The following is a 23,490-nucleotide window of genomic DNA, read 5'->3' as shown; positions in this document are numbered from 1 at the left end:
ATCAACAAACAGTGCTTGTTCATATATCACTAGTGGAAAAAGGCAAAATGGTATTTGTTCAAGAGTTTACATTTCCCCTTTTCATATCTAGCTTGTGGATTTTCTCAGCTGTAATAGCAGCCCCACCTTCTACTTGCTCAGCCTTCCTCTCATATCTGTACTCTCATACATGGCCATGACAAAAAAACTTTTTGTTGTCCTTTTTTTCCTAATTTAATTTTTTTTCTAGGTAATTATGGTAATGTTATGGTAATGTATCTGTACATATGGTTATGGAATATGCAACATTCTGTTTTATTGTGTATGGGTACAAGACAGAACAACAAATCTTCGACAAAAAAAAAAAAACATACTGATGTAATTTAAAGGAACAAATTGTGACCCTTGTTCAATCCTCATGTGACTGTGATTAAGTATTGGTGCATCAATTTTATGAGTAATCATGAGACTCGAAGCACACCTCTGAGGATGAAAATAAGACATTGCTGACTGTTCAACTCGTAAGGTACTTCCCCTTCCTCAGAAAACATTTACATACTAACAACATAAATGTGGCCTGCTGTGTAATAGAGTGCATCCAGATGCACTGGCTAAAGATGACTTTCCATTTATGGCTTTTACTTTTCATGACTCCTTCAGCGGTGGCAAAATGTGGCAGTAATAATTATTACGATGGACTAAGTGAGGATTGTCAGCCTTGCTCTGTTAGATGCAACTCTCCCCCTGCTATCTGTGTGACATATTGTAAATCTACAGCATGTAAGTATGCTATTAATAAATACTTTACTAAGCCTTTGTTGATGATGTCTCAGTCATGTAGACGAATATATGAATCATATATGAATTTGTTGCCTTTAAGATGATTAAACAGACTAAAAATCTTGGGTGATTCCAACCCGTCAGATTTTCAGCATTGATTCTTAGCAATTTATATGACAGGAGTGAAACGAGGAAACAGCCATCTCATGATCTTCACTACTTTATATCTTTCACAGCCTCTGCTAATGAAGGAGGAGCGAACCGAAATATTCGTGTAATCATCATAGTGCTTTTTGTGTTCCTTGGCGCTTTCATCACACTGACTTTAATTCAGGTTGTACGCAGAAAGGCCTGTAGACCATTCAACAAAGCCAAAGGTAGAGTGTTTTAAATGGGACTTACTACTATCATATCATCATATGAAATACCTTTATACCTAAGACACAGAAACATTTTTTTTTAAAATCCTTGTAATTTTATTATTATTATTATTATTATTATTATTATTATTATTATTATTATTATTATTGTTATTATTATTAATAACAATAATAATTATGTATTTATTTTTTAAAAATTGTACATTTTTACAATTTTTTTTTTATTATTTCAGTTCATGGCTAACAATATGCAGTTAATTTGGTTTTCTGTATTAAAAATGGAGATATTTATATAGAGCATGTATGTTTGGAGCAGCAGAGCAATCATCATCATGCTGATACAGGAGATCAAGGGCTTTAGTTATGGATGTTCTAGTCAAACAAAACAATGGGTATTGGGAAAAAAAATGTGATCTCATGTTGGTGGTGCCAGATGGGCTGGTTTGAGTATTTCAGACTTTTGGATTTTCACACAAACCATTCTCTAGAGCATAGAATTATGTGAAAATTACTAATTAAGTTTTACAAAATTTACAAAAACTGGACAGTTGAACATTGGAAAAACTTTGCCTGGTGTTCTCTCTCTCTCTCTCTCTCTCTCTCTCTCTCTCTCTCTCTCTCTCTCTCTCTCTCCCCCCATTCTAATGTTCAATATGAAAATAAGAAGGTCTTGTCCTTGATTTTATGCATTGCACTACTGCACAGCTGACTGTATGAGTGATCAGAGGTACAGGAGTGGGCAGGACAATGAATGTTTGTGTGTTAATCACAGAAATAATATTGAGAAAATGGATTATATGTTACCAGCAGCTCAACAACAAGAAACATCAGAAAGTGATGGAGGTTCTGAGGCAACCGAGAAGTCGGATGATGGATCAGCTGACGTGGAAGATGCCACATGCAAAACTTACTGCAAGACCAGTCTTCCACTTCCTTCCACAGAGGAGGGCACCACCATGCTAGTCACCACAAAGACAGTGCAGACATATAACTGCAGAACCCAGTATACAGAAGATGTAGCATTAGGTCTCTGGAAAGCTGAAATTGTATAAGAAGTACCTCAATGATATATACAATTATGAAGGCTCAAAAATTACACAAAACCGTAAATTGCACAGAAAGATGGATGACGTTTACCTATATTATTCAGTTTTTCTTGGCTTTCAGTTTTGCCAAATCTTGCTATTTGAGCTGTTTTTCATCCCCAGCTCTAATTCACTTAGCTTTGCTTTAGTGTTTAGATGCATTTGAAGAGACTGAATATCTGGATCAGGTGTAATGAGGTTTGAGGTTGACCTAAACAAAGCAGCACAAACGGGCATTGCTGAAGTCCGCTACAGACTGAGTATACTACTTGTAAGTTAAGCATATCTTGTTCAGGAGGAATGTAGGCTACTTCTGCATTGTATAGCATCTTGATAATCATGATAATCCTTATCTTTGTACCAAGACTGACAATGAATCATGTGACCACTTACAGGGAATTGTATTAGTTTCACTCCTTCAGGACAGAACATGTATTTTGTATCAAACTTGGATAAAGCCATGCTGGGTTTGTAGCTACAATGTTATGTGTTTATTAAAAACCCTTGTGCATGTGCACAGCTTCAAATTATGTGACAGTGTATATCTACTTTGTGTGAAAAACCTGTTTGCCTTAAAAAACTGGAAGCCACGTAAAACATTTGAACAGCGTTACCGATTAACTGCTAAACTAACAAGAACGAGATTAAACAGAGTTAACAATAAAGTTTTCAGTTTTAAGCAATGGAGCAAATGGACTGAATTTAATTTACGGTACATTCAGGATTAAATGATCATTTACATCATCTGGCAATGGGTCATCTGGCCATGGGACTTGAACTCATAAACTTCCACTCAGTAGTCCAACACCTTAACCATTAGACTACCACATCCCTGTTTTTAGAGTGTAACGCTGCTGATTTTAATCTTAATCTAGGCTAAAACGTAGTAATCACATGCTGAACTCTTCAACAACCGCTTTTGAATATATAATAAAAAATGTAGTATATTAAAACGTCTTTCACACCCTATACGGTGAATTTCTAGAGGCAGTTAGGAGCCATTAGCAATTGAACCACTGTTCGTACCATGCTGGATTATAACGCGGTCACGTGAACAACACACTGTGTCACGTGACTAATAAAAGTCGACCGTTGCTGAGCTGGTGTTTAGCTTTAGCGCTAACACTTTGTTCGGAAAGTCAGGACTCGGTACTTCAGTTAACTAAAGATGACTAGGTTTCTGCAGGGGGTTTCAGTAAAAGTGGCTTCGTTTATATATTTGTAATAAATAATAATAAATAAATAAATAACTAAAAAAGGATACTAAACAGGCCTGAGCCGACAGGTAGCTAGTTAGCCAGTTAGCTAGTCAGTCAGTCAGTCAGTCAGCCAGCTTGTCCTCCTAATACAGGCTTCATCGCTAGCAGTGACAACACGTTTATCTAGTTTTAAAATGTAAATGGTTCATTGAATAAATTGAATGAACACCGGCTGTCGTTGTTGAGGAAGGAAACCTGTCTTCATGCCACATGACCAGGGGAACAGATGAGCCTGTTGTAGACCGACAGAATGAACGGTGAGTTGCAAATCAGAGAGAGAGAGAGAGAGAGAGAGAGAGAGAGAGATGGAGAGAGAGAGATGGAGCCGGTTTCAGAGAAAGGCTCGATTTATTTTCTGCGTGTAAAAGGTGTTTTAGTTAAATTAGCGCCTTCACCACATCCTCTTCTCTCAGCACAACCCTAAGCTTGTACACCTCTGAAGAACATCAAGAGTTTTTACCATCACGTCACAAACTCTTTGTTCGTCTGACAGCAGAATATCTAGGAGATAATACACGATTTTTATTTATAGACCGTGATTCCGAAGACGCGTCGGTGTTACTTTCACTTTATTTACTTACTTTCACTTTATTTACTTGTCTATGACGAGCCTTGTGTTATTTATTAGCATGCTAACAATTTGAATAAGCAGTCCAGTTTTTTCTCTGGAACTGTTTTTGTTTTGTTTTGTTTAAATTGTACTAAACTATCACACGTGGACTGTTGGGAAATACAATGTAATAATGATATAAATGTAAGAAATCCCCTGATTAATTGGTTGAACTGTGTTTTTTCAATATTATTTTGATTTCATGATTAAACATTTAATTTAATCACTTGGATATTTATTTAAGAGCATTACAGTGATTCGAGTTTTGTCACCTTAGGTGTCGTCTCTCTCTCTCTCTCTCTCTCTCTCTCTCTCTCTCTCTCTCCCATTAGTCAGAATAATTTATTTGATCATTTCACCCATCATTCACATGACAGCTACTGATCTTTCTCTGGAATACAAATGTAATTGTGGCTTCACATGGAAGTGTAACACATACTGGCTGCTCTTTTTCACATACATGAGCTAACACTTGACCTTGATTGGTTAGTGTCACCGTGATTGTTAAGAGAGACAGACAGACAGACAGACAGACAGACAGAGAAAGAATATCCTTCGCATCTTCTTGGCTGTGGCATTGTTGGAATTTAAACTTGTGCTTCGTTTTCTGGTTATTAGGAACTCTGTATTGCCTCAGAACAGTGGTGTGCACTACACACACACACACACACACACACACACACACACACACACACACACACACACACACACACACACACACACACACACACACAGGAGCTGTCAGAGTTATGAAATTCTGGTAGTCTTTTGCAATTGTGTTGAACATTTTATAGCAACAAATAGCATAATATTTCACATATTCATTGACCAACATAGAATAAAGTGTAAATAAAATGTCCATCTCCTTTCATGCTGTGTAACAGACTCGAATAATGATAAAACATTCTGTCTTTTACAACGGCAGGTTATTCACATCACATTTCTTTTCTAAAAAAATGTTTTTGGCTTTAAAGCAGTTTCGCTTCAGTCCCACAAGTTTCAGTGGACAGAAGTCAAGCAGTTTTGAAGGCCAGTCAGTGTATATCAGTGTATTATCATCCTACACAAAGATATGGCTCTGTGCACTTCACTGGTTTTCCTGGAACAAGGAAATTATTCTGAAAGTCCAGTTTCATGTGACATTATATGTATTCAGACAAGAAGGCTGTTGACAGTGCTGCTGATTGTAAATGTGACTAATATTTTTCTTTAAGAGACAGTTTATTTGGTCTGAAGTATTTTTGTTCGTGTATTCAAAAACAATGTGTCATTTCCCGGCTTATGATTGGGTCAGCCCCCAGATCTAGATGAACATAACTACATTCCCCTGATTGCACACTAATTCCCATGATGGTTAAAAAAAAAACTTACAATAAGCAAAAAAGAGCCTTTAATTATGTAATAATGTTAACCTACACAAGTCATAGAATGTAGCAGGTATTTTTTTCTTTTTTATATTACTTTAATCTTATATCATTTTTAAAACTTTAGGGTCTGTCTTAAATGTCAGTACTCAGACACAAGAAAATGTTACTCTAATCTTACTCTTGAATTAGATTTTTTTTTATTTACTTTGAAAATAGAGGATGCCAATGAGGGGAAAAAAAAACCCGAGCCAGGTTAGAGGGCTTGCTTCTTAGCGTACTCACATACACGTTATCCAGTGAGTACACTTTAAAAGGCTGTGCTACTTTTAAATGCGACAAATACTATCAACTTTTTAACTATGAGCAGCTACATCCTCTTTACACTCTCACTCAAATTGAGCTCTGTCCTCATAGAAAGAATTTAGAAATGAGCTCGTTTGCAAATGCGGTACTGGAATAACTTTTGCTGTAGCATTTAATTCATTCACATTGTGCCATAAAATCACGTACAAGTCACAGAGCAAATCAGACATTATTAATATACAGACTGACATTAAACAATCATGATACTTTAATACAAATACCACATACCATGTCAGTTTAAACACATCATTTTATAAATGATGAACTCTTGGTAATCGTGAGAAGGTGGAAGTCTGACATTTCAATTAAGTGGATACTTCTGCTTATAAAACAGGAATATGTATAATATAAAGCCCTGACAACTTCTCTAATCCTCAATAACAAACAAATGTAAAATTGTGCTAGTGATGTGTACTGATGATGGCTTGGTGGCTCATGCACATGTGCAGGCTTTGTGCAATATCTGGATAGGTTTTTGTGAGTCAAGAGCATGTGTCAGTAACACGTTGTATGTTCGTATCATTTAGGCACACAGCAACATGACCTGAAAAGACAAAACCTTCTGGAAAGATTGCTTGATGCAGTCAAACAGGTAAAGTATCTCAAGCTCATGGTTGTTAAAGTAGGGTCAAGAATAGGTGAACCTCTGGGGTGTGTGATTTATATCTAGAGGTTGTGTGATTGCGCAAAATCCTACGACTGTATGTTATAGTTTTATTTAGTTAAAGGGGTAAATGAAGTAAAAAATTTAGGAATAAAAACATACTTCAGTAGTTCAAATATAGTTTCAAAGTACAATCTAAAATTCTTAAAATTAGTTCAAGTTAAAATAAAGAGTAATAATGTTTCAGTAATTTCATATTAATCATTGCTAATCGGATGGGCAGGAAAGGCTTTTCTGGGCAGTGGTAAGTGGATAAGTGGTAAATATGGTATATGTTCAGACATCTCCTTATTTAACTTATTTAAGCGTTATAACTCCTTATTTATCTCATAAATTCAACTTTATCCTTAAATATTAAAACCTGCTATAAGACTGCTATAATATATGCCATAACCGTCAGTGATATAATAATGCAGGCTGTGACATTTTAACCACACTGTAAGTATGTAGCTCTATGATTATCATCTACTAAATCTAATATCTTAATTCTTTTAATAACAAATATGCCTCTTTTGGTGAAAAGTTCAGGAATAAACATCTCTACATCTCCATTAAACAACCATAATTTGATGTACAGTTAAAAATATATTTGGAATAATTCATGAACTAAGTCTGTAAGTTTGATGTTTACTTGTTAAGGAAATCATATGAGTTTAAAAGCGGATCGCTCTGAGCACAGTTAAGCTGTCAAGATTCGAATGTATTTGATCTTTTCTACACGTATTAAAACTACAAGTAGTTTGGAAAAGAATAATAGAGTTTATAAAAATGAAATAATGAATAATCTGTTCATTACATAAGACCTTTGTGCAACAACCAGAAATGTGTGCAATAACTAAAAATGTGTACATAACTAAGAATCTGTGCAATAAGGGCAGATGGGAGAAATGTAGGGAGAGTTGGATATGAGCTCTGGTCTTTTTTGTGAGTTGTGTGACAACAAAACACTTTAAAACCTTATTTAAATATATTTAGTTATGCATATTTTCAAATATTATTTATGATTTCATATGTTATGATTTTTTTATAGTGCCAAATTCGCTTTGGTGGAAGGAAGGAGATCGCCTCAGACTCGGACAGCAGGTTTGGTGAAATTTAAGGGTTATGCTGAAATTTAATTTCTAAGTCATTCAGTTATATTCAAATTCTCATTGCTTTAAAAATACTTCTACAATTGTTTGCCTTATCTTATACAATTCCCTGACTATAACTCAACTTTAATTCTGGTGTGGTTGCGGTTTCAATTATTTTATTATTGCACATTTTTCATTACTATTTTTTGACCTAGGCTTCTGTTGTGTCCTTGTGACTAATTTGTTCCTGACTTCTGTGTGTGATTTCAGAGTCATATGCCTTTGTGCCCAGTTTGAGGCCGTGCTTCAACACGGTCTGAGGAAGAGCCGAGGCCTGGCGCTCACCGCTGCAGCCATAAAGCAGGTGGCTGGTTTCACTAGCAAGACAGAAGGAGGTAAACAATCAACAGACTTGAGTAACCTTTTTAAACATTTGTATCAGTGAGCAGAAACCTTGACAAAGGTAAATGAACTGTCAGCATACGCTTACCTTTTAAACCTGTGAGGCCCTAGGTCGGAGGTATCTTAGTAACAGAGAGTATCTATAGAGCTGTGGGCAGTCCATAGAGGAAACAGATGCTTCAGACGTCTCATACTGGGAGCGCAGGTGTTGAGAGTGCTTGTGAAACCAGATGGTAATGCAATAAGCATCATGAAAAAGGGCAAAAAAGAGAAACAGGCCACCTCTGAGGTTTATCTACCCACACCTGCTGTGGTCTAGAGTTTTTTTAAGAAACTGGGAGACTAAGAATGATACTATTTTTTTAATGCACTGTAAAAAGAGTGATAAAGAGATTAGCTGCAGAGGTAAATTTTTGTGACCACCTCAGTTAGTATAGTATTGTCACTATTAAGAGTGCAATAGCAATTTAATTAGAAAGTAGGACTAACATATCGGGAGTCCCTCTCTCTATCTTCTTCATTTTGGAAAAAATGTATGGCATTTTAAGTTTACAATCAGTTATCAGTATCACCAAGAAAAGAAAAGTGTGCCAAGAAAAGATTGCAAGAATCATAGGCAGATGACATTTAAACCTTATGAGTGTCTCTGCTGTTTGTCTGCTGTAGGTGCCTTTTAGTTTTGTTTAGAGACTTTGTGGATCCCAGGAGACTTTCAGCAGGTTGTACCCAGGGTCCTCTTTTATGCAGTGTGATATGGGGCCCACAGTTTTCTTCTGTAATTATTGTTCTGAAACTGATCTAATCTCGTTTTCAGTAGATCATTTTCAACGATTTACTTATCTTCACCTAAACTTCTTTGAAAATAATCATATCAGTCTGTTTCATTCTAGCATATCAAGTGGAACATTAACTCCAATTGCAACTGACCAAATGAGGAACAAATATTTACTGACAATTTGTCTTGTATTTGCAACTTAAAACAGCTAAAACCACCACAATAGGTTCAAGATCTAAACCTGGCTTCTGGTTGATGGCTGTTGCAATTTGGAGCAGTTTTCATCTATCCCATGTTGCACTGCTGTTCAATGAGCTCTTGTCCACTTTGGTCTTCAGTTTTCTCTTTTAAATACTCAAGATGTACACAAGCCTGTGTAGAGTCCTCCTGTGGCTGAGGAAGCACACCACTGCACCCCTTACTTTATTTTTTTTGACCCTGTTAACCTGAGTCAAGTAGAATATTTGTAATAAGCTCAGTTTTAACTACAGTCTGTGCAGTAGGTTAGCAAGATGTGTTAAAGCAGTTAAACCGGCATGTAAACTGAAGCAGAATTCTCAGATGAAAATGGAGGATGTGTAACAGTGCTGTGTGACTTTGCAGATTTGACATTCTGGTTCTATGTGAAAGAGCACCTGAACCGTCATGAGCTGCAGCGTTTCTACTCTCTAGGGAACATCTGGTCTGAGTTGGGCCGAGGCAGGGCTTGGCTACGCTGTGCTCTCAACGAGCACTCTTTGGAGCGCTACCTCCACATGCTGCTGGCTGACCGCCCTCGACTGAGGTAGTTCTTGCTCTGTTTGATTTAAACTACTGTTTTATTCAGTTTCTCAGTCAAGAACGATGTATTTTCCGCTTTGATGTCTGTGGATGCACAATATATTTTGCGGCTTGTTTGAGTCATAAAAATCGCAACTCATGTCAAATCATTCATATGTTTCCTAGTACATTTTATGAAGAATGGGCTTTTATCCTTGATGAGGAGAGAGCCAGTATGCTTCCCACTATGGCTGCAGGTTAGTAGCCGTTAGTGGGTTACTGTAACTTATCGTGTGTACGTTCATCTTTCAATTTAAAAATCAACTTAAAATAAAAAAGGTTGACTGAGATGTCGTACTGTTATTTATGTCTTTCTTTAACTGCAATTTTTTTTCATTTATTTTTCTTAATTATTAACCATTCCATCTAAACTTTGAGCCTAATTAATTACACTGAAGGACGTATTCAGAGATCATTCATAGTAGAACTTACAAAAGAAATGTTGTATTCATGAAAATCCAGTTCAGAAAAGATCCAATTTTATATATGCATTACAGTTTTGAGTTTAAATATATTATTTCAGTTGCATCCATGAAGCCGAAACCTGGTTGATTTATTAATAATAATGACTTGAAACAAAGCACTAAAAAATGTATATTTGAAGACAAGTAAGACTCTAGCTCATAGGACAGAAGAAATGCTGGTGTATAAAAGGGGAAGTCAGTCTCTCTCTGTGGTAACCAATAAACTGTAACTGATGAGTTACTTACTGAAATATTTACCTGCTTCTACAGGGTTCTTGTTCACAGTTTAGTCATCATTTAGTTGTTTTCGGCTCTTCGTCATCTTTGTCTTTCATGGAGTATTGCGGGCATTAATAAATGTAAATGAACTGTGTTGTGAACAGGCTTTGTAATTTATGAGTAATCAGCATTTAACATACACACAAGTACAAAGAAAATCAGCTTTTCCAAAACTTTTAAAAGACAACAACAATTTATACATTTATATGTTTACATCAGAGCATCATTTCACCTGAATGTTCTTTTTTTCTCTGTGGAAGCAGGACTGAACTCCATCCTGTTTGCCATAAACATTGATAACACGGATCTAAATGGGCAAGCACGCACAGGACCTTCTGTCTCACATCTGCTGAAAGAGTCCACACAGGGCATGAGTAGTCTCTGGAAGGAGTCAGCTCAGGGTGTCAGCACCCTGCTCCGAGAGATCGGCACTGCCACAGCAGTGGTGCCTGGTTTTACACTACGTTCAGACTGTCCATCTGACCCCCTTCCCGTCTTGCCCCGGAGCACATCCACAGGTATAAGGGAGAGTACATGAAAACGTTCTGTATGTAACCTAATTTTTAGGTTATTAACACTCTTTATGGTTAGTATCCATACTAGTAACTGTTTAGAGGTTTCTAGTATTGCCTCTTCTTAGTAATTATTCATGTGAAGATCACTGTTCAACATCTTCCTGGTTTCTGTTCCCTTTGCTGTTTAGACTCTGGTTTGAGGAAGGAGCGCAGGAGGAAGAAGAAAATCACTAATATCATTTCATTTGACGATGACCTGGACGCGGGAGCAGAGGATGAAGACGAGGGGTGTGGGGGTGTCTTGAGTCTGAGGAAGAGTACAACAGGGGATGTGAACTCGGAGGATGCTCTAGAGGCTTGTGAGACGTCCCCCTTACAGAACGGGCTGCCTGAGCCAGAGCATGGCATCATCAGTTGGGCTGAAACTCCTCCACAGAATGGGGTTCTACTTGTGTCCAAGAGCACTGACCATGAAGAAGATGAGGACGAAGATTTTTATGGCAAGAGCCAGCCAGTGCTGCAGGAGGACCAAGGCAGTGGGGAACAGTGTGTTCCTGCTCATATACTATATCTTATTTTGAATGAAATGAATTAAATAGTGATGATCTAGAATAACATGTCACACAACTGAGTACGAGTGATTTGTTCTTCCAGAGCTGTAATTGGAAGCTTGTCCAGCATTTCGACCTGGAGCCCTAGGCCGGTCGTTACGGAGACTGACAACGACAGCTCAGACATCCTCATCCCTTTTACTGCAGCAGAAACCTACAGCCCGAAAGGTCTGCATAACCTGTCTCACTTGCTCTGGTCTTATTTATAAAACGAACAATTGACTTGCAGTCCATTTATTAATATTCCTTTTATGCTTTTTAAATAAAGAGTTGTTTTGAGTTGTATCACCTTCTAATAGAAATAGTAGTACATAGAAGTGAAATTAACTTTAGGAACTAACTCCCTGATCTGCTTTTTTACTTTCAGTTGACAGCTTCGTCGAGACGATGGGATTTCACGAGCAGACAGAGAGCTCGAGTCCAACCACGGACACCGAAAAACCAAAAGCTGAGACAGAGTTCAGGTAACACTTCTGCTTTGTACTTCTTACTGAAATAATGCTGGGCTGCTCTTCATTGACTGCAATAAGTGCTTTCTCCGTTTTAGCATGGACTCCATCTTGTTGACCCACAATGCGTCTGTGACCAGTGCAGTGACCAGTCCTGGCCTGCCTGACTCTATGACTATGGGTGAGTGGTTTTCTGTTTTTTTTCTGCAATCCTCATATCAAAGATTGCACACTTTTCCCTTTCAAATATCAACAGTCATTGCCTGTTTTATAGGAATATGTGCAGTATCAGCCATACAACTTCCTGTGAATGAGTAACTATAGAAACAATGACCTGCTAGACTGAGAACATTCATTTAAATCTTATTTCATACACTGAATTACTGAGACTACCGTCACAACTGCTGTTCAGTTAATCATCATCATTTGACCAACCTGGCCTGAGAATCTAAAAGCTGTGGTTAAACAATATATTGTGCAGCTGTCCTGATTGTAAGTAACGGAACTTCCTATATGTTTTGCTCGAAATCATGACCACACTTTCAGCCGTGTTCCAGCTACGCTGCTTTAGCTGTTAGTCATATATTCATACACCAGCAGGGGCAGATCTGATTGGGGAAATGAGTGTTTACTTTGAACCTAATAATGGTTTATGGGTAACATGTGGAAAGAAATATTCTGATGTTTGTGTGTCTCTAAAGATAAACAGAGCTATCTCAGTCTTTTTTCTGAGTGTTTCATGGTTAGACTTGCATTGAAGCCTGTTGCATTTCTACTGTTTCTGATTGAGGACCTTTCTCCAGTGGAGGGCACTGTTGATCCAGAGCAGTACCTCAGTAAGTTACTCTGGGGGATAAAAACAGTATGCAAAGACGGACGTAGAGGTGGCAGAGATTAGAATTGAATTGAAATAAACTGCATTAAATTCAGCACAGTGCAACACATTGAAATGCATGTAGGTACTTACTGGCCTTAAATGCATTCATTCAGCTTCCCACTGTGTTTAAAAAACGAGCACTAGGAGACTGAAACCTGCTACGTTTGTGAATAAGAAATATCCACCTAAAGTGTTTACTTTATCATCACACCACTTTGCTCAAACTAACATCGAATGCATAGGAGACCCCCGTTGTTACAAATCTATAAATCTTAAACATATAAAGAAAAATATGGTTGTGTAATGCAGATTTTTGTGCCACCTCTTTTGAATAGCTCTTTGTGTGTGGATACTGCTATTGTGATTACTCATAAATTGTGTGTGGGTGCATGTGTGTTTCTGCGTCCGAGGCACGAACAAGTCATCAGGGTGTGTTTCTCCTCCAGATGGAGGCTCCCGGGAGGAGGCGGGATCATCTCCACACACACACACACACACAAAATACACACTTAGTTTCTCTCTGACCTTGTATACACAAACAAATTAATTTCAAATATTTTGTTGTTACTTTGCAGTAAAGATTTTACTTCTGAAGTTCTGAATGTTGTAAAATTAATCATGTTGACAGTCTGTAGTAGGGATGGGCAAAGTCGTTGGCTCAGGAACTACATTAGATTGTAAATGCTTGCGGCAACATTTGATATTCTCCGTTTGGAGACGCTCCATTAAGCTTATATGTACAATTGTGACCAATGTACCATTCTCCTAATTAACCCCATAAATGCTTAGACCTACATACTGGAATACGTGAGTGATCCTTTATGATTACTTGTCTACGTATCTTAAGAACTGTTTTTACATCATACAAATTTCACTCGAATATAAAACAGACACTTAACAGATATAATTATGGAAGAGTGATTGATTTCGCTGGTGAGATTTGTTCATATTCATGTTTGGTAACACATGCCAACAGGTCAAGTTTACAGTATATGTGGATTTTATAAAGTTTGATCATCATGGTTTAGATCATAAGCTGTTTAGAACAATACTCTGCTAAATAATTCTGTATATAGTGTTTCTAGCTAAAAACCACGAACATGCAGCAGAAACAGAATTTGAAAATATGCACTGTGTGTGTCAACTGCTCCACTGTCTGGATGCTGCAAGGATAAGATTACATAAGAAAATATTAAAGTGTTGCCTCTTAGGTACATGTCTGTTCAGCGTACGCTGTTAAATCACACATTCTCATGTGTCCTAATAAAGGTATTGCCTTTGGTCTTGGACACTCGGCTGAAACACAAGCAGCTGGAGGGCCGTACTTTGCCCACGTATGCTCCATGTTTATAATCATTAGAGTTAAGTTAATTTAATGTTTTACATATGATCAGTAAACCGATATGTTGCCAACATTCAGGCTTCCTGAGTGCTACCTCACAGTGGTCTGTGTTAGGGAGAAGTACTCTCTGATTCTGTTGTTCACTGTTGAGCCTTGTCCCTTGAGAAATAACGCAGACTTCTAAAGAGGATCTTGCAGTGAGTTTTTGCTCAATTTTTGAGTTTACATCCTTTGGAAAGAGCCAGGCATGATTACATAGATGCCTTCCTTCAGAGATTGGTTCACAGCTCCTGAGGTTGGTTTAATGTGAGATCTTTGTTTTGTCAAGATCGGAGCAGCCCTCAGGCACTGCGAGCGTCGAAGCATAAGCCTGTGTCTCGTTTTGCTGCTGATGCAAAGCCTTCTGGCTTTGCATTTCACTTGGAGCAGAAGCTTTTAGTGGCACTACAAATCAAGGGTCTCTAACCTGTTTAACAACAGATACCAAATCAAATTTTCAAATTTTTTTGTATTCAGTTTTGCTCCATTTTCTCACAATTTATTCATTACCACTTGCCACCCATTACCTTATTGCACAGGAGATAAAAAAACAGGGACGGTAAAAGCTAACACATACTTCCTCCGAGACTTGCAGCTCTGTCTTGACACGCTGTTGCTCATGTGTCTTTACAAGACAGATGAATGGCCTTGCAGAAGACATCAACTGCCCGCTTAGGCATCCGTGAGCCGACACCTACAAATGGCTATTGTTTCTCAAATCAACAATGTTCTATCTAATCTTTCCCAACCTCCAGGCCAGTTATATGCGCCACATGTGATATGTATTGCATGTCAGGATTGCATGTCACATGTGCTGCATTGATCCATACAGTTAACAGCTAAAGCAAGCACAAGGTAACAGAGCATACAGCAGGCTTGTGCAATGTTTGCAATTTACCAGTAAAAAAGAATCTCAATAAATAGTGTAAGGAAACTGAGACAGGAAACTGAGCATCTCCATTATTTTAGGTTATAAGTGGAGGTGGGAATAATATTACCATTACTGTGTGTTGGCAGCTGGAATCATGAAACTCCGCTTGGTGGTATGGATTTTTAGATGATGTATCAAACAGTAAATTTAAGAGCGTTTGATTTTATTTTATTTATTTATTTATTTATTTTTTTTTTACACCTATTGGATCTTTTTAGGCTGAAATTTGTGTTCTTTTTCTCTTTCTTCCTTGTCAGTTTTTGACCATTGTCAGCCGCAATAATTTACTGATGTTTAAACATCATAAAATTGTCCAATGCTTAACTAAATCATAAATGGACTGATTTTGTTTTGCTAAACTCTCACCATTCACCTTAACAGAAACCACTGTGTGACGTGGTTGCTTTATGATTTACGGCATTCATTTTCTGAACCTGACAACAAATCATCATTGTTTTATCTGGGCAATTATAGCTGTTCTTTCTTGTTATTTTTAATTCTGTACTTTCTGGGAGAACTGTCTCCTAGGCTCTGAATAAGTGTTTAGTAAAGACTCATTGTCTCTTAGTCACAGGTAGTCGGTTGTTAAACTGAAATCACTGGTGTAACCCTCTCGCTGTGCACTGTTATAAATGTCTCACCCTTTCATGTCACCCTCACTTAGAAGAAATTAACGTCTGGCTGATATTTTAAGCCGCACAAAGTTCTCTTTATTATTTCCGTGGTGCTATTCAAATGAAAATGTCAGTAGTCTGGAACAGTTTCCATAAATGTGCAGAGTAGTGGTCTGCATGGGACACTGATTCTCACCTCACTGATGTATTGAGTATTCTGAAAATATTTCATATTGTTCTTTGAGAAATTGAGCATGTCTTCCTGTAAGAGGGGAAAATTGCAATGCACCAGTCATGTTTTATTCTGGTTTTCTTTTCAAACGATTCTGCTTCTACAGCTGAACTACGTCAAGCTATTGTGGCCATGATGAACAGGAAGGATGAGCTCACCGAGCAGAACACGTGAGTCATTTTTATTATTTTTTTTCTTTTGCCATTTTTTATTTAACAGCTGTCTACAGAGTCTATCTGTATTTGTGTTTTATATATATATATATATATATATATATATATATATATATATATATATATATATATATATATATATATAATGATGTAGAATTAACCATTTATTTGGAAATGCTATTGGTCATTCTAGTGGCTGTAAAGAGACAAACAGTACACTTACACAAGTCTGTCACACTGAGCTACTGTGAAATGAATATTTGCTGCCGGATGTCTGAACGTGTGTGCTCTGTGCCTGTGTGTGTTTGTGTGTGTTTGCTGTATGTGCTGATGCCTGCAGGTCTCTGCGCAGTCTGCTGGATGGAGAGATGGAGCACTCAGCTGGACTACGGCTTGAAGTTGACAGTCTAAAGAAGAAACTGTCTGACCTGGAGGAGAGACACACTGCCAAAGTTCAGGCACTTGGGAGGTAGAAGCACTTTGTTTTAGACTTTTTAGTTCCACGTGTGACGGCCTCTAAGCATGTTCTGTTGCAAAAGCTTTTACTGCATATGAACAGAAACACTGTAGTGCCAAAAAAACAGGTTACACCATAAGCTTCTCTTTGTGCCAGTGCAGGTCACTGCACTGTAAGCATTACTTTTCTCTCATGCTAGAAAAGAATGGTTGCTGGTCTTTGAAATCTACATGACAGACACAATGTGTACAGAGAGCTGGCTGGATACTGATCTGATTGAGGTCAGCATATGGAGCTTTTACTGAATTTGAACATTATTAGTTTTTTTTATTATCTTTTTTTTATTAAAATTGCTGTCAGACTGCTTTATGTCATGGAAACTGCCAGTTATGCTAGGATAGGTTACTTAATGTCTGAATTAAAATAATGACACTGGAAAGGCTTTGCTAGAAACAACCATAAAAGAAAAATGTTCAAAATGCTGCAGTTACTTGTAATAAAGCTCAATGTGTATGACAACCACAGCTACAAACTCATAGCAGCAATATTCAGGCAGTTATTTTCTGTCTTTTAATCTTTTTGATATGTGTGTTCTGTTACACTTCATAAATATGCACTATACACTGTTACCATGCACAAGTTTCAGAATACTATTACATAAAATTTTATGTATATATGTATATATGTGTATGTATATGTATGTATATATATATGTAAATACTATATATATACATACATACATATTATATATGTGTGTGTGTGTGTGTGTGTGTGTGTGTGTGTGTGTGTGTGTATATGTATGTATATATATATATATATATATATATATATATATATATATATATATATATATATATATATATATATATATATAATATCTACTATATTTGCTTATTTATAACCCATTCATTGTCTGAATGGTTGTAAGAAGATTGTGATTAATCAGCTCTTACTATGTAACGAATGTATAAAATTGTACTCTGTACTACTGTACCTGCAAAAAAAAATATCCCCTCTCATTCATTTCCCTGCTTCCTGCTTGAGGAGAGAACGTGGGTGACTTAAGCTTGTCTTATTTTGGCTTCATCGGTCTCAGTTTTTAGACTCTGAAGCAGAAGGAGCAGTGAAGTCAATCAAAGTGTCTGACTCAAATGAAATCCTGCCAAGTCGATGGAGACTAAAAATAAGGGGGCAGCTTGGCCGGCTGCTTAGTGAGAGATCTTTGGAGCTGCGCAGTCTTTATTCTGTTGTGCACAGTGGGCAGTACTTAAGACGTGGGGCTTTGCTCAGTGCCTGGTCGACACAATCACGCACTCGCACGTCCTCAGCCAAAATACTGCCTGCATTGCTATGACACTGAACACTCTGGTACAGAAAAACTGCCAGTGTAGACCAGGTGGTTTGGGGTGAAATGTGTGGCCATAATGTGGGTACGTGGTTTCTGTCTCAGTCTGTGACAGAAAAGTAAAATCCACAGTTATAGTGTTTCGTTCTCAGAGATGTGCTGGTTGTGCCGGTATTTCATTAGCTTTAGTGTAATGTCTCATGTAGATAACACACAGAGTAAGCGAAGAGTGAATTTATTTAGCACAGTAGGAAAGCCTCTGCAGGGAGCAGGAAGCAGGATTTACAATAAAAGTGTCACGTCAAAGTAAACCGTGTTAGCTTTCACGTCATTGATGCCTTTCCCTTACCTGTCTAATAGATCAAACCAATGACTCATTCATAATATCTCACAGTGTAGTAATGATGTCTGTCACACTTCAATTGTGAGCGTTTCATCATTCTCTCAAACTCTTCAGCAGTGTGCAGTGCTTAACACTGCAAACATATTATTGTTTAATATTTGGCTTGCTACATAGTGACAGTGGTATAAGAGTTCTAAGACTTTGACCTCGTATTATTTCAAATTTAGTTGCTTATTCCCTCTCTCTAGACAAGCTTCAAGAAGCTAGTCACCACATCGTTCCTGATGTATGAACTTCTGTAAAGCCCGTTACAGCCGCATTAAAGGCAGGGAGTACACTTACATTTAAGTCGTCTGGAAAACGTCCTTGAGTGGGGTACAGAAGTGCTTTGAGGTCTCTGTCAGTGAACACATCAATACTGATACACTAGGTCACAGACTAAGGATACCTTGAGTTTAAATCAAACAAAGGAAGGAGTCTTGATGTATCCCTAGCTTGTACTTTGAGAGATGGTGGGACTAGTCAAGCAGTGCTAGAAGCACATCTAATCTGAAATCCATCTCCTTGCCATAACTGCTTTTCCCCTTTATTAACCTGTGTGGAGGACACTGACACACTGTGTGTCTCATTTTGTTTCATCTCCTCTGCAGTGGGCGAGGTCTCCTAATCCTTTCTGTGATCCTGTTTCACCAAAGGTTTTATGTTGTGGCAGGGTTGCTTGCTGACATCTGCTTGGTGTGCAATATTGACCAAAGCTCAGTACACTGTAAGCCTTCACAAACTGTGTGGTGATTGAAATTTCTTTGAAGTTTCATTTGAAGGGCATTTTTAATGGGTTCATCTTTTGGAATTGGGCCGTTGATTTTGTAAAAGCTCAGTGGCGAAAGCTCGCTTTGAAAATGTGTGTCCCGCCACCTCTGTCATGCTGTGTAAATGGTAGGAACTATGATGATAAGCTCCAGGAAGCTCATCAAATCATTTCATTTTATTGATAAAAAGGTCAGATCTGACAGTTAGAAAATGAAACAGTAATTACACAGCTGAATTTTCTATGGGTATAGAAACTACCATGTGAATGTCATGCAATATGTTTTATTGAGCTGAACAATTTCCTCAATCCATTGAAAAATTACTTTATCAAATTAATGACATCCTTTTCATGGACTTGTAAAATGGAAGAATGTTTTGCAGTCATGTTTATTGTTGTCTCAGTTGTATATATTGCCTGCTATAGACTAATCAAGGTTATGCAGCCCTCACCCTCCAATCTCCTCTATACATGTGTAATGAAAGTAAGAAATATCTCTATTTCTTAATTTATTAATTTTATGACCCCTCCCAACTTACTCCCAAGCTGTATCACATGCTGCATCACAGGGCAGTTTAACACACTTGCACAGGCTCACAGATACCTGCAACTGTGATTTACTTAGAAGTGACATAAAATACAGCTGAATTTGCTCTCATGTTTCCTCGCCATGTTTGGCTGTGACATTGTCGGGATTCGTTTTCATGATCTCCAGACAATAAGTCAAACATTTTACTATCTAATAATTTTTGCCCCTTCACTAATTGTAGGATCTACTCCTAAGACTGAAAAGTAGCGCTTATTAAATAACTGATCTTCCTTATTGTATTCTCTAGCCTGACTGTAAAGTGGTCATTTGAGCAGTGCTCTTTCTTTTATGGCATCTTAGTTTCTTTAAAATGAAATTGTGTTGAATTCTGTGGCTCTGCCAGCATGGTCCATGGAAAAGATCAATGTGACACACGTGAGGGCTGGACAGCTCTCCACAGAAGACCTGCCATTTATTAGCTTTAATTAAATCATGCTGGAATTGTGCACAGCTCGCTGGCTCCCAATAACTACACTGGCCCATCTGAACGCCTCCGGAAATCCTCCATTCCACTGCCTATTCAAGGTTTTAAAATGTGGTGTGATAAGAAAGCTGCAAGAGGCCCTCAGCAAGAATAGGAAAGCTTCTTTTCACAGCCTCACAGTCTGAATTGATTATGATTGATTTTTCTCAAACCAGTAGAATCAGCCAAGCTGAGTATAAGCGCGCGCGCACACACACACCTCACAGCCCTTAGGCCACATCTCTGGAAAGTTACTCACCAGCAGCTGTAAAGCTGTTCCAAGAATTGAATCAGATTTTTATTAGCCCTGGTGACAGAGCTACATATGCTGTAGATATTATTTTAATTACTCTTGATCACTTTATTTAGTCATTTTCAAGAGATATTTCCTTACAAACCTTGACACAGGTGTTTTTATTCTGTTTAGTAATTAATATTTGAGCTCTAGAAGTTATAGAGGATTATGAGCTCTCATAAAGGGAAAAATTATAAGAAGATGATAAGAACTCGGATGGATGGGTCACACTGGGCATGCAGGCATAACTGAGTCAGACATGGCACTTCTCTCTGTTTTGCAGGGAAAATGAGGTGCTGAAGGTCCAGTTGAAGAAATATGTGGGTGCTGTTCAAATGCTGAAGAGAGAAGGCAACCAGAGCATCGACTGTAAGTCGTAATTCATTCACTCATGCTGAACTTTCATGAAAACTCCCAACAATGGATAAAATCTCAAAGCAGTGTCGCTCTTGTTCAAGGTTTGTTCCCACAGCAGAGAATAGGAAGAAATTTGTTTGTCATTAGCCTAGTTTCAGAGAAGGCAATCTTTTTAACTTGTCCTTAGGGTTTTTTTTAATAAAAGTTAGTTAGCTGGAAGATGAAAAGCTGCTGTGCAAGGAGTATTCCAGTTAAGAGGTGTAGCATGATGTGGCTGTGGGCAAGCACAAACACACGGGGCAACAGAGACTGGGTAGAAAATTGTGTGTTATTTAAAGTGAAAGTGAGGGGGAAGGAAAACTAGAGGGAAGGAAGGCAAAAAATCTATGTAACTACCATGAGGGGATGTCTGGGTGAACACAGGCCTCGCCTGTTGCAGTGTCGAGTGTCATCCTTCCAGCTCACAGGCTCTCGGTAAGGCAAGAGAAAACACACATAATAACCATGTCTGGCTGTTGGCCTACCTTAATGCTACCATGTACTTGGCCTTGCTTAGCCGACAGCATGAAGAGTGAAGACCGCAGCGTAGCTGTTTGGCTGATGCTGGCGCTGCCCAAACCCAACCCCACAGCAGCAAGTCCGGCGCTGTCCCTGGTGCTGAAGTAGCACCTTCTCTTCAGCACTGCGTTGTGTGAAGAGCACTTTCGGGTCTTTTGTAGGCGGTTGTAAACAGACCTGCCGGCACAGAGGGCTTTTCAAAAGCCAAACAAGGCTAACATCGAAGATAGAAAAAGGGAAATAATGGCTAATTACATTTGGAAGAAATGGTAGGTTATTTGTGAAGCATGTGGAATGAATTGCCTAAGGCACTCTTTGATGACCTCTCCAGTCTCTGGAGGTGTGGAACACACCTGTATAATTGCCGAATAAAGCTTAAGAAGATGAGAATGTGAAGTGCTTTTATTATTTCTGTGACCATGCATAACTCAAACCATGAGGGTTTTTGCAAATCGCAAAGTTTGTTTGTTATTTTGTTTTTTTTAGTACATCAGTAGATCTGCTTAATGGGATGATGTGCCTACTACTATAAAATAGCAGCAAAACTTTTGTAATTATACATTTTGTTGCTCTAATCAGCCTGATGCGCATCAGTCAATTGCAACCACAAGTTGCTTTGTCTCGTCTTTGCACTACAGAGATGGATGTGTGTGTGTCACTATGTGGGAATGTGTGGTTCCACAGGGAAGTCAGCCAGAGACAAGCCCCAGTCAGATGCCTAATAATGACCTTTTATCCAGCCGACACATTCTGTGTACACCACCCCCTCGGGCCTGTTGCAGAATATGGCAAGCAGTCTGTGCAGTGAGCAGCACTCTTGATGTAAATTTCCCAATTTGCCTCAGCGCTGCCATGTGCTTTCTCCGCTGCCCCTCTCTGTTCTCACAGCGGCCGGGCTCTTATATCTGCGCGTAAACAGTCTCCCTTCATGTCTTCTGCACTGTACTAATGATGTGCCTTGCTGTACACCTGCTTTAATGATGAGTAGCAGCTGAAAAAACCATGAACCTGACCATGAACACCAAACTGAAGCTTAAATAAAGCCTTTTTCACATCCCGTCATTGTGTTTATAACTCAGGTGCAGCTGTTTGGAACTTTTATTTCACAAATCTATATAAACACCTGAAAGCCTATGACATGTTTTGTGCATCACAATTGTCTTCTCAGATTCAAGCAGACTCATCTTATTTAGATCAGACTCGCTGTTATAGAAATGATTCTCTAAGGAGTTGCATGACAGTTGCATGACAGGATCTGTCCTATCACATTATCAAATTTCCCTGTTTTGATCATAAATAAGAAGCAAAATCATGTAAATGTGCCATGCTAAGTGGCCTATTAGTTACAAAGCTCCAGACGGAACTGTCATCTGGTTGAGGGGTGTTTGAACAGCTGTCCTCCTCTGTAAAGTTATTCAGGTCCTGAGGGGCCACTTGCTGAACTTTTCCCCAGCATCTGTAGTGGAAATAACTGTATAACAACAACAACAACAATAATAATAATAAAATGATTGATTATTAGTAGTTCCTTGAGGCATCACCATGATCCGAACATGTAATCCCCTTGACAAGGTGAAGTTTTTTACGCATTGTTAAATAGGTTTTTTTTTTTTTAAAAACAAACAGCACTATTTTTTTTTACTAAAACTCAGATGCCTGTTGCACCTTTTATAACTTTATAATCATAAGAAGGAATAATGGTTAGTCTCATAATACAAAAAGCTCTTATGAGTAGACACTGAACAAATCTCATGCCATGCAAAAAGATGCATGATCCTAGACAAGAACGAATAAACTCTCACTAGGCGCTCATCTTACTCCTGAAGGCCATGCTTAATGAATCAGTGAAGACCATTATTTACCGACCCAGCTGGAAAAAAGCATTAATAATTGCATCCTTCAAATTCATTACACGCTGGCTCAGATCTTATCACTCTTGTCCTGTTAAGGGTAACCAGTTTGTACCGGCTCTCTTGAGTTCTGGCTCAGAGGTGCGAATGAGTGTGCGGTCATGTGTGGGGGAAAATGTAGGTTATAGTGTTTACTTTGACTAATACGGACCCCTGGCGAGCACGAGGGAGGTTGTTCTTTATTTAACAGAAGAGGTGTGTTACAGAGAGGAGGTGAGAGAGCACGCCCGCGGGGCCAGGTGGCCCACCGTCTGGGGAAGCGCGTCGCTGTCACCTGTTAACC

At 38.3% G+C, this 23,490-nt stretch overlaps 2 protein-coding genes across 3 annotated transcripts in view; both read left to right on the top strand.

Moving 5' to 3' along the window:
* Positions 1-385: 385 nt before the first annotated feature.
* Positions 386-2,754, top strand: LOC113637088 (tumor necrosis factor receptor superfamily member 17). Of its 2 annotated transcripts, none has more exons than XM_027137520.2 (3): positions 386-759; positions 996-1,136; positions 1,950-2,754. In XM_027137520.2, the coding sequence occupies exons 1-3, from the start codon at positions 582-584 to the stop codon at positions 2,189-2,191; spliced, it is 561 nt and encodes a 186-aa protein (XP_026993321.1). In that variant the 5' UTR covers positions 386-581; the 3' UTR covers positions 2,192-2,754. The 2 variants fall into 2 exon arrangements, with proteins under 2 accessions (XP_026993321.1, XP_026993320.1); XM_027137519.2 differs by having other exon boundaries at positions 1,947-2,754.
* A 539-nt stretch (positions 2,755-3,293) lies between these two features.
* Positions 3,294-23,490, top strand: part of snx29 (sorting nexin 29) — an 80,036-nt gene continuing 59,839 nt past the window's right edge. Inside the window, exons 1-14 of the mRNA XM_047817737.1 lie at positions 3,294-3,740; positions 6,351-6,415; positions 7,518-7,570; positions 7,831-7,955; positions 9,341-9,521; positions 9,683-9,753; positions 10,563-10,817; positions 11,003-11,360; positions 11,469-11,593; positions 11,793-11,889; positions 11,973-12,055; positions 16,016-16,079; positions 16,423-16,551; positions 20,666-20,751. Coding sequence (XP_047673693.1) covers positions 3,734-3,740; positions 6,351-6,415; positions 7,518-7,570; positions 7,831-7,955; positions 9,341-9,521; positions 9,683-9,753; positions 10,563-10,817; positions 11,003-11,360; positions 11,469-11,593; positions 11,793-11,889; positions 11,973-12,055; positions 16,016-16,079; positions 16,423-16,551; positions 20,666-20,751 — 1,699 coding nt within the window. The 5' untranslated portion in view covers positions 3,294-3,733. The remainder of the gene's footprint in view (positions 3,741-6,350; positions 6,416-7,517; positions 7,571-7,830; positions 7,956-9,340; positions 9,522-9,682; positions 9,754-10,562; positions 10,818-11,002; positions 11,361-11,468; positions 11,594-11,792; positions 11,890-11,972; positions 12,056-16,015; positions 16,080-16,422; positions 16,552-20,665; positions 20,752-23,490) is intronic.

The sequence above is a fragment of the Tachysurus fulvidraco genome, chromosome 8, assembly GCF_022655615.1.
Source record: "Tachysurus fulvidraco isolate hzauxx_2018 chromosome 8, HZAU_PFXX_2.0, whole genome shotgun sequence".
Classification (NCBI taxonomy): Eukaryota; Metazoa; Chordata; class Actinopteri; order Siluriformes; family Bagridae; genus Tachysurus; species Tachysurus fulvidraco.
This window is presented reverse-complemented; position numbering and strand designations above follow the sequence as displayed.